The sequence below is a fragment of the Acanthisitta chloris genome, unplaced genomic scaffold (genome assembly GCF_000695815.1).
Source record: "Acanthisitta chloris isolate BGI_N310 unplaced genomic scaffold, ASM69581v1 scaffold28766, whole genome shotgun sequence".
NCBI lineage: Eukaryota > Metazoa > Chordata > Aves > Passeriformes > Acanthisittidae > Acanthisitta > Acanthisitta chloris.
The window spans coordinates 62736-73855 of NW_008680220.1; the positions used below are offsets into that span (position 1 = coordinate 62736).

The 11120-nt window shown below is 39.9% G+C and overlaps 1 protein-coding gene across 1 annotated transcript; it reads right to left on the bottom strand.

The window, feature by feature from the left end:
• Nucleotides 1-332: 332 nt before the first annotated feature.
• GDF10 (growth differentiation factor 10) lies at nucleotides 333-6619 on the bottom strand (the record flags this gene model as incomplete). The annotated part of the gene is made up of 2 exons (XM_009077644.1): nucleotides 333-524; nucleotides 5712-6619. Coding segments are annotated over 2 exons (1100 nt in total), but the record flags the coding sequence as incomplete, so codon positions are not given.
• Nucleotides 6620-11120: the final 4501 nt, after the last annotated feature.

The window sequence follows — 11120 nt, forward strand, 5'->3', positions numbered from 1 at the left end:
TAGCATATAAAAACATATTTTAGTCCTTTGATTATGGAAAACTTTACACTTAAATTTCTCACTAAACATCAGGTGTCTTGGCTAGGCGGGTTAGAAAGAATCTGTAAAAGTATTGAATTTCTGGCAGATGAATATGAAAGACAAATGCTGACAGTAAGACATATCCTTCCGGGAGAGCACGTGTATTGTTTTAGTCTCTCTGCATGCTTTCTGTAGAGCAATTGTAGACTGGCATTTGTTCATGAGTACAAGTGGATTCATTTCTCATTTACAACTTCCCAGTGTAGTCGGGCAGGACGTGTGGGTCTACTTAAAGGTGTGTTTGGGCGAACTTATCGGCAGGCACAAGTTTCAACTGACATGTTGGGATATACCTTTAAAACAACGTTTTTGTTCTCATCTAAGAACAGGACACTGAGTGAACTCATTTTGTCAGGAACACAGCAGGGTTCTGGGATGCCAGGAATGATTCCTACTGCTTTTACGATGCTCTGAATTGTAGCATGATTTGATGGCCGGACAATCTGGAAAAGAGAAGGAAACAGTTATTGCTTCATTTACGAGCAGTCACTTTCCCAGGTGGACTTGAAAAATCACAACAATTATGTTTCTTTGTTTCTCAGCAAAGCAAATATACGTGATTGAATCACAGGGCCATGCAGCACAGTCCCTCACACTTCCAGCTTTCCTGTGCTGGGTGTATCCGGCAGATATTTTGTGGTCCTTATGCTGCCTTCGTAAATACCAGAGGAGGGCACTGGTGGCACAGCCAGCAGCCAGCAGCAGAAGAAAGAATGTCCCTGAATGTACCTGCTAGATGCCGGAGGCAGACGTGCAGGAGAAAAAGGTTAGGTGGGGCACACTTCTCAGTTGCAAGATGTTGTAGTTTGTTTTCTTAACCTCTTGTCTGACTTGGAAAATTGGCTACTCTAAGTATTTCCAAAATAACTATCCCTAGGTTCCACTAGAATTTCTCCTCGTGTACACTAACCTGGAATTAGTTACTTTTTCCTGGAGTAATTACTCTCTTTTAAAAGAGCAGAGTGCTCCAGAAGTAGTGTCCACAGGAGCAAGTTAGTCTAGAACAGTCAAACAGCCTGACAGAGCCTTTCTGATCATAATTGCATGACAAATACAAGAAAGAAAAAGGCTAAGAGGTCAGGAAAAGTATGAAGTATCACAGCAGCTTTGCATCTATATACTGTTCAGGGTACTGAGCCACAATTTTAGTTCTACTATTGACTTTTGCATGCAGTTAACAACACAAGGAAAAACATTTGGGAAGAGGAGGCAGCCACTAGGTATAACAGCAGTGAGAGTAAGAAGAGGAAAAAGCTAACATACATGAATAGTATACTGTTTAGTAGTTTAATGTAACTTTTTCCTCCCCTTTTTTTCCCATGAGCTACACTAGACCCTTGTAGTCTGAGCAACTGAAGAGTGGGAGTATGCAGTTTTCACCACTTCTGTTGCTTGAGGTCCATACAGTCAAGCACAGGTTTACCAGTGACAGTGACAGCTTTTCCTTGTCATTGCTTCAGCATAACATGGGATGAATGTGCCCCATGAGGCAATAGCATGGCATGCAGCCCACCACTGAGACTGAAGCTTCAGTGACTCCTGTGCTGTTGTCATGCTTGAATACTGTACCAGCAAATGGGTACAATAACAGTAGGAAAACTGTGTTAGTCATATCAGCCTTTTTGCTACAGTTTCATGACTTTTCTCATATCTGCACATATCTGGTACATGTGACACATGGAATCTTTCATCACTGTTGGTACACAGCTGTATACCGGGTGGAAAATGACATCTGTGGAACAACAAATAGGGACTTTGCACACCTCCACATGGAAGTAGATACTTCAAGCGCAAAGAATTATTGTCTCCTGTATCTTCTCTATTTTTCAACCATATAAGTATACGCTAAACATGATTTTCCATTTCAACATGAAAAATTATGTAGTCCACAGATATAGGAAAGGAGCTATTTTTCAGGATAATTCAGTTTTGATACATTTGTGTTAAGTGCAACATATCAGCAAATCAGACTCAAACCTTAATTGTCACTAAGGCTTTCAGATCTTGCTTAATTAAGACATTACAAGGAAAGAACTGTGAAATCTGTCCTTGACCCTTCTGGGCTTTGAGACAGCATCCCTATAGCCAAGTCCCAACAAGTGACCAATCCTGCAAAGTGCCTTTCTGTAATTAGCATATGCTAGCATAATTAGCAACAGCTTGCTCTCTCATTCCCCCCTTCATCTTTACATTTCAAAGCTGTCCACAGACAGGCAGCACTGAGATAGTCTCACAGCTGCTGTGTGAAGTAGAAATCAGCTTCTATCCGCATGGGTCATGTCAGCACATCTAGACAGCAAGAGAGACAGATGGAGCCTGTGTGTGTTTAAGCAACTGCAGAGTTTAGACATTCAGAGAACCAGAGCTTCTAGAATCAAGATCTTAATTTAACCTTTATGAAAACCCTCCTGAAGTGTTCCTAGCACCTGTGCTATTTCACACTGTTATTTGAAACAGTCACAGATCACGATGTGCTACTGAAACAGGATTTGTTGACCCCATGCAGCAGAGAGCCATCACTGTCCTCAGTGCCAGTTACTGACTTAGAGGATTCCTGGCTGTGAACCTGCATCAGATCCTACTAGGATCTTCTCTAGAAGATCTCTAATATCTGCAGTCTGTAATATCTGCAATGAACAAATAGATGTAAGTAAAGTCTAGTGTGAGCAGCTCTCTCCCAATTCAACAGCATTAATTAGGTTTCTAGTGCCTGCAAGTGGATACACTATGCAAAAAAATGCTTATAGAGAAAAATGCTTATGATGGACCAGCACTCTCTACAGAATTTGGCTGCCTGAGCCCTATATCCACAGCAGAGCCAGACAGCACACCCATCCCACATCCAGCCAGGCTCCAAATTTTCCAGCCCTTCTGGAAACCTGGCATGAGTGTTCAGTGATCAAGGGCCAGGCTTCACATTAGCCTTTGTACCAATGTGCTAAAGTAGAAAGCTTGAAATAATTAGTTGAATGCCCAGTAGTGATGGCACTGAGGAAGTGCTAATGTTTTAAATGCTGGCTGCTAAGTTATATACAGCAGACCAGGTTTTACCACACGTAGGACTGGAATTCATTTGGCAAGTGCAGCACTGCAGCCAGACACCTAAGCTAGTTTTCCTCCTCACAGTTCAGGGAATAAGAAATTCAGCAGTAACGTAAGTGAACTTGCTATGACAAGATTTGTACCAGAGCTGTTATGTATCTAAATCAAGAATTGCAGTTATTAAAGTAGATGTGCAGAATTATGTACTGACACATAAAAAAAAACCCGAAATCATACAATGTGATGATTCTTAACATGCCAGGTACATAATTCTATCTCCACAGTTCTAAAAGAATACCTTGGAAATAAGTTGTCACTTGTCTATCTTATGTTTACTATGTAGACCAAGTCCTCATGAATAGCCTTAATCTGGCCTTTGATTTAGGAGTGCCAAGATTAGGTGCATACTTTTCTGACTAAGGACATACATGCAAGAACAAAAGCTATTTCTCCCTCCATCATATTTAGTAGTTCATATGCTCTGAACTGAATCTTGATTCATGCTGGTGTCCTGCTATCTCTGTTCTTTTAGAAACAGTCATTAAAAAAAGCTACAACTGTGATTCTGCCTCTATTTTCCCCTTTTAAAAATACAAAGATAACAAAAAGTAGACCTCTTCCAAAGCAAACCCAGTTGATGAGTGTTTGAAACCCAACATCCCCACATCTGTCTATCTGTGATTTAGTTTTAACTTCCTGTTTTCTTCTTTTTTTTGCTTGTTTTGGTTTTGGGGCACCAAGATATTAGTGCAGCCATATAAATTTATCTAGAAAACAGGTATCAAAATGAACACTAAAGTAAGTGCTTTTGATTTACAAGGGAATCACTATTATATACCAAGTAATATTTCTAGGTAAGATATTTAATAAGTGAGCAATATAAACTCATTTAAGAATTCCAGTTAGAAATGGATCCACCCTCTTCTGGTCATTTTAGCTTTTGTATCATGCTGTTTTGCTCACAAGAAGCCTCTTTTTGGGGGGTTGGAGGGTGAGGTGTGTGGGTTGTTGTTTGAGGGGTTTTTTTGGTTTGGTTTTTTGTAGTTGTTGTGTATGAATGGTGCATTAGACTGTGGGACTAGGTCAAAGGAGCCACATTGCCAGGCTGTGTTTTGTTTTGGATAAGTTAAATGGTGATTGTGTTGTATGATCTCTTTATAGTACAACAACAACAACAAAGTGAAGTTGTATGTGAGTCTGTGCAAGCTTTAATTTTTACCAGACCATGTATCAGTTTATGTATACACTGTTCAGCACTGATCAGTTACATACAAACATATGGTCAGATTTGTACAGTCTACCATGAACTCTGGATTTTCACTGCTTCTGGACTTAAAACTAGCCTGCATATCTACTATTCTGGAAATCATGCTACTTGTTTCAACACAAACATACATCAATCTCTCTGTATGTAAAGTAGGGCAAATTCCTGTCTCAGAGCTTTGAAATTCTCTGCTGTAAAACACTATCCATTATTTAAGTGCCAAATGACCACATGCAAAAATGTCAGTAGAATAAATAATCAGGTCATTTGTAGGTAGAATTGCAAAATAATGAGTTTTTAAATATGTAGCTTATGCAGTGCTTCCAATTCTCCCCTTACTTGAAAGTCCTATAAGATGCAAGTAATTCTTGTCCTATCTAGGATTGCCAAATTTCTACTTCTTGCAATGGAGCACAGAATGGGAGTAGGACAAATGTTTGCCTCTCTATTAGCAAATTTCACACTGCTTCTATAGCAGGAATTCAGCATGCTTGTTTCAGAGTGTTACAGACAGCTATGTGGCATTTGCAGCCTCATAAGGTAAATTAACTCTTTTGTTCTAGCAGGGTTATCTTAATTTAGTAAATAAACCCCCCCCAAAACCAGATAATTTTGATACACAAATACCATGTATACCAACATTCTTATTTTCAAAAGGGACAAGCATTTTCTTAAAGTTAAAAATACCTCATGTCACTACTCTGCATTTTTATTCAAAAGTATTACAAGTGGAATCCAGAAATACTCTGATACAGCAGGTTTTTTTATTAGTACATAATACTTCATCCTTCTGCTACCACAACAGCTTAGTTTGATAACTTAGTGTGTGTAGCCATATTTTAATCAGCTGTGTAAGTCCTTATGCTATGCTGTCAAGATAGAAGATGAGAAACTGTAAGATAAACCTGAGGTATTTTTCTTATCCTTCAGATTACATTTAAAGAAAACTTGGGATATTTTTGCACTCTGATGAATAAGTTGAAGGAAACTATATTGCTTAAATTATTTAGGCTGAACAAGGCAACAGAACACAGTGAAAAAAGTAAATCTAGAAGGGAAAGAATGGATAAGCAGAACAGAAAGCCCGCTGTTTGCAAGCTGACAAGAACAAAAAGGCATACTACCTTGGGCATTGGAAATTCACATGCCCCTGCACAGTAGTAGGCATCAAATGATTTGGGAGATATGATCCATTCATTCCAGCCAATATCAGCAAAGTCAACTTTCATGTATCTTCTTGAACAAATCCTTGGCTCATTCCATTGTTTTCGCCTTACAGAAAGCCCGCTGTTTGCAAGCTGACAAGAACAAAAAGGCATACTACCTTGGGCATTGGAAATTCACATGCCCCTGCACAGTAGTAGGCATCAAATGATTTGGGAGATATGATCCATTCATTCCAGCCAATATCAGCAAAGTCAACTTTCATGTATCTTCTTGAACAAATCCTTGGCTCATTCCATTGTTTTCGCCTTGCTTTCTTCATTGTTTTCTCATCAAAATTTAGCACCTGAGACTTTTTAAGTGTTTCTGTATTTTCTTGCCCTTTTCTCCTTCGATCTTTGCGTGAGGCTTTCGGTTTCAAGGATCTGTAGGCATTCTCCCATATGTCATGTTTGTTGTATTTATTGTTGTTGTAATCTACTTCTGGCAACTCATTGTTCTGAATAGAGCTAGCGAGGTATGTATCCCTCCTAACTCGAGTATCAGTAGAAGCATTAGGGGATAGATTTGGGTCCCCATCATTGGAAGGGAATGGATCATAACGCTGTAGGGTGCCTGCCACGCTGTTAGGTTCAGAGATTGCAAGATCATTGGCATAAACTAGTATATAAGGTAAATGACTGGCAACTTGTTCAGGGAAACCCTGCTGTTTCTCCCCAGAATCAAGCTCAGCACAGAGAATGAGCTCTCCAGCCCGTTTTGATTCTTTTATGATGTGGGAAATGTCCTTTGCATGCCAAGCCCCTCGCCTTTGAAGAAGCACAGTGATGTTCCCTTTCACTAGTCCATAGGCAGAATTCTGGTGAATGCTTTGGAAAATGAGGTTGAGCCGTAGGACCGGAGGCAGGTGAAGGAGGCGGCAGGATGAATTCTTGGACCGTTTACAAAACGCTTCCCGGTGCCGAGAGCGTTTATCAGCATAGAAGTGAAAAGTGGCAGCAAGGATCATCTCTGAATCCTGCATGGATGTCAGGTTGAAGCAGTACAAGGGCTTCTGGGCCAAGAATTCTGCAAGAAAGCAAGGAAAACATGGATATAGATCCCAGACCAAAAAAGGTAGTCAAACCCTTCTTTCCATATAACTGAATTAACAAATGTTGCTTTTCACTTTAAATCATTTAGCATAGTGAGCATGCCACTTCACCTTAAAACTATGGCGAATAAGAGGAAGAAAAAACCTTTTAACTATTTAATAGCAATATTCCAATAACATTGGGATTGTCCAACATACTGGGCATCTTTTTTACATATAAAACACTTTCCAGAGATTTTTAGTTTCAGACTGCCTTTCATTCCTGGCAGGCAAGAAAAGCAATGCTTGCTTCTAGTGCATTTATAACAAAGTCAGGCTGAGAGACTCTGTCAAATTTGCCTGTGGCAAAGCTCAGAGCAGGACCTTGCTGAGTATACTGGCAGAAAACAGGTTTACAGTTAGTATTCAACATGGTCTAATGTAAAGCTGACTGGAGATTCCTGCAAGATCTCTGGGGGCTCACTCTGTGGACAGCAGCATATGAAGTTCATCATCTGTAAATAGTGCACAAGAGACATTTCATGAGGGGGCTGGAAGTAAGCAGTATGACACATTTTGGGGGCTGTTACTCCAATGAGTACACATCACGTAGGAGCTTTGTTTAAAGCACTGTAAAACATATTTGATTTCTAAGGCTTGTGTTTTGATCTGCTTGAAGTTAGTGACAACTATTATGGAATAGGAGCTGACTCTTTAAATTCAAACTCCATTTGATAAAGCTTTTTATTTTGCTAGTTGAAGAGTTTGTGCTCAGCTTGCATTTTTACCCTCCTCTCAAGGAAGATGAGCAATTTTACACTAATAACTGTTTATACCATGTTTGTTTAAACAGTAGAAACCCCGCCTGTAAAATGTAATCCCAGAATAAAAGACAATGCCCTCACAGTCTATGACTGCAAAAAGTTGGGTTTTTTTCTAATTTTACTAGTTCAACACTTTATGGGAAAGTGAGGGCAGAACCAAGAAGTGATTCCATTCTCACAAGTTCAGACTGCTACTTAGAATGCATCATAGGATTACAGTGGACAAGTTTGCATCTTTCATTATCTCTAGTGGACCAGCCCTCTGGCAGCCCTTTTTGACATACCTGAAAATTCTCTGGCATAAGGAAGGAAACTTCCCCCCCCCAACCCAATCCAAACCCATCAAACCCAAGAGCCAGGCTTCCCAGAAACACTTAGGTTTGTTTTTCAGTGCACTATGGATGATAAGCCACAGAAATTTTGGCAACAACAGAAAGGCAGGACTATTAACTATCACCTGTCAGAACATTCTTCCTTTTATGCAGTTACATTTGAAAGAGGGAAATCAATAGTGCTGCATCTCCCTAATCTGGTGCTTGCTGTTTCCCAGTTCATGTTGGATAGAACCATGATTTGGACTAAAGTACAGCAGGTTAGGATGTCCATTAATCCCAGGCCCACACAGACAGTCTGAGAGTAGAAATATCCAAGTATACAATTTCTATCTATACCATCTGTGTTTTGTCCCTGATAGAGTGAAGTGGAACAGCTTGCAGCGATGTCCAAATAATGGTTTCAAAGATGGCATCGAGGCTAAAAGAAACAGCATTCTGTGATAAGAACCTATTTGTTTCTGTCAGTTCAGGACAAGGTTCCTCTTAGTAAACTTTTAATCAACACTAGTCAGAGGCACAGGTGCTCATACTATGGAAGAACTTAAGAGTTTAGATTCTATTCAAGACTTTGAAGCACAGAAATTTCACAAGACTGCTAGACTATTTTCCACGACTAGGAAGAAAACATAGTACTTTCCTTATAACATCAGGCTTTATTAATGTCTGTTCATTTCAGAAGCATATGTTCTTAAAAAGAAGTCTATTCACTGCTTCTCTCCACCTCAGCCATGTACAGTTCAATTTTTTACTACTTCTTGTAGTAGTAGAATGCTCCTAGCACCATCAGCTCTATAGATACAAACTGTGACACGTGTTGTTGGGATAAAGATGATTCAAACACCAGCATTTCCATGTTTCAGATGGGATGGTAATTGTAAAAATAGCCCAGAGAAAGGGAGTTTGAATTCATCTAAATTAATTTTGCATTCTAGAGTGAAACAAACACTTCAAAATTCAAAATTCATTGTAGAACAGAAGAAGAATCTGTGAATCAGCAACTACTGAAAAGCCAGAAGCCTGAAGTACAGACTTGCTAGGAATTGAGAAGATTTGAGTTTTGGATGGACCATAGTCATATTTTCATCTTGCATAAGTTCAGTCAGGCTTTTACCTGCCTGCCAACCAAGCACTGCTACCTTTTCCAGGTCAGAGTTGAATGGTACTAGCTGTATACATTAAAGTTGCTAATAATTTATTTGTTTTATCTACCTCTGATTACTGCAGACAGGCCCAAGTTAGGAATATAGGCAAGTTGTGTGGAGGATACACACAAGAGATTGGTAGAGGACAAAAAGGCAAGTGGCCAAGGATTTATTAGCTTTTAGTACATAATCCACATAGAAGAATGTTGCATTGTAGTAAATAAAGATTAGCAAAACAGATTTATATGGTATTTCTGATAACACATTTGTGAGAAACAAATATGCAGAGAAACTACTTTAAATTATTTAAAGTGATGAAATTTTGTTAAAGCAAGTCTTGAGAGGCCAGAATTACAGTTCCCTGGTTAATCCTGTTTTGGTCTTCTTGCACGTATACATTATGATATAGTCTCAATTAAATGGCTGCTATTTTCTACTATTCATGAAGGTCTTTGCTACATTTAGCAGTGAGGATAGATGGTATTCAGGGAATGAGCCTGAGCTGCAAGAGTCAATTTATGGTGAAGTTTCATGGTTTAGGCAGCAAACTGGCAGCACGAAAATTAATTCCCCTCAGTCTCAGCAATTTAGGTAAAGTTATCCCTCATCTTGTGTTCATTTCAGAGTGTTCATCACTAGGTTGGTGAATTACAAAGAGACACAATTTGTTGTCATAACAAAGGAACACTGCAGAGGTGCTTCTGCTTTCATGCCATGTTACTTTGGGAGAGATGGGACCCAGTAGAGAAGACCTACATATGGGACACAGGATATAGGTGTGCCTTATTTCCATTGCATGGAAAGACAAATTACTTCCAGGACTCTCTGCCTTGGTTTCATGATCTGACAGATGAAGGACATACTATTGATTTCTAATTGGTCAGCACAGTCTGTCTATGGGTAGAAAATGCTGCTATTTTAGTGGTTTAAACCACAATTACAACCACTTAGATGCAAATAACTTGCTCATCAGATTAAGTGAAAGATTAAGAAAAAGAATACAGGGCAATTCTTGCCTTATTCCCAAATCCCTCTTGTGGTCCAGGGCCTTACTTGAGTGGGAGCCAGTATCAGCTGCTCAGTTCACAGAAAAATAAAAGTGTTAACAGGAGGTCATGGAATAACCATCCAGAGTGGAAGTTCCTAACCCCTATTAGTTAGCAGCTATTAGCTAATGATCTAGAGCACAACAATTTATTTCTCTCCCAAATGTCTGCAATTTCTTTACACAGTATCTCCTAGATTTCTAGACCTTTGCATTAGCCACTACCCTTCCATGGAGTCTCCTCCTCTTTGAATATGATTACTTTTTAATATTACAGTGGACATAGGATGGAAAGTAAGTTGAGGTGCACAAGGTACTATGAATTATTGTGCAATATTATAGTAACCATTCCCTAGAACACTGTATACTGCATTGTATTCTATTCATGAGACTTAAAGGTAGGAGAAACAGATTGATTCAAAATTTGCTTTTGTGAGTTTCAATCCATCAGATGTGTCTAAAAAGAATTATGAATATTTCTGACAAGTTAACAACCATTAGACTCTAGAAACTGACACAATTCTTATTTTAAGAGCTATGATCTTAGTTCTAGTCTGTAAGAGCTGACCAAAGAAGGAAGATGTTTTCCAGAAAAGATAGCTTGGGTTTCCTTGGCTAAGGATAGCAAATTTAAGGAGTATTAACTATGCAAACCTCCTTTTTATTATTTGATATGACTGGCATGATGAAAGCATAGTTTTGACACAGTATATATATATTTTTCCACCCTCATAATCAAGCCAAGTAGAACTGGGGAGAGTGAAGTCAGACATCTGCCTTCTCAGGTCTAGGCAGTGCAAGGCATTTAAGACGCCGAGCAGTTTCAGGCAGTCCCGCAGGCGGCACTCTTCCCAGCAGGAACTCGTGAGCCTGCAAGAAGAAGGCGGGGGGAGAGGACCTGCCGCTGGAGCACTCGCTACTAGTTTTATGCTCCAAGTATTTCTGAAAAGATCTTTCGACCCAGTGCGATGGGCGCTGGGAGCGGCGCTTCTCTTGCCCATGGTTTGCATCCGCAGCCACGGAGGCTTTCCAAGGGAGACACTTTGGGGGAGGGAAGAGCACGGTGGGAGGTGGGGAGCAGAGCGGAGGGGAGACTCCCCGTCCGTGCGGTCAGGCTGCCCCTCACTCTCCAGGGTGACACCCCGCGCAGT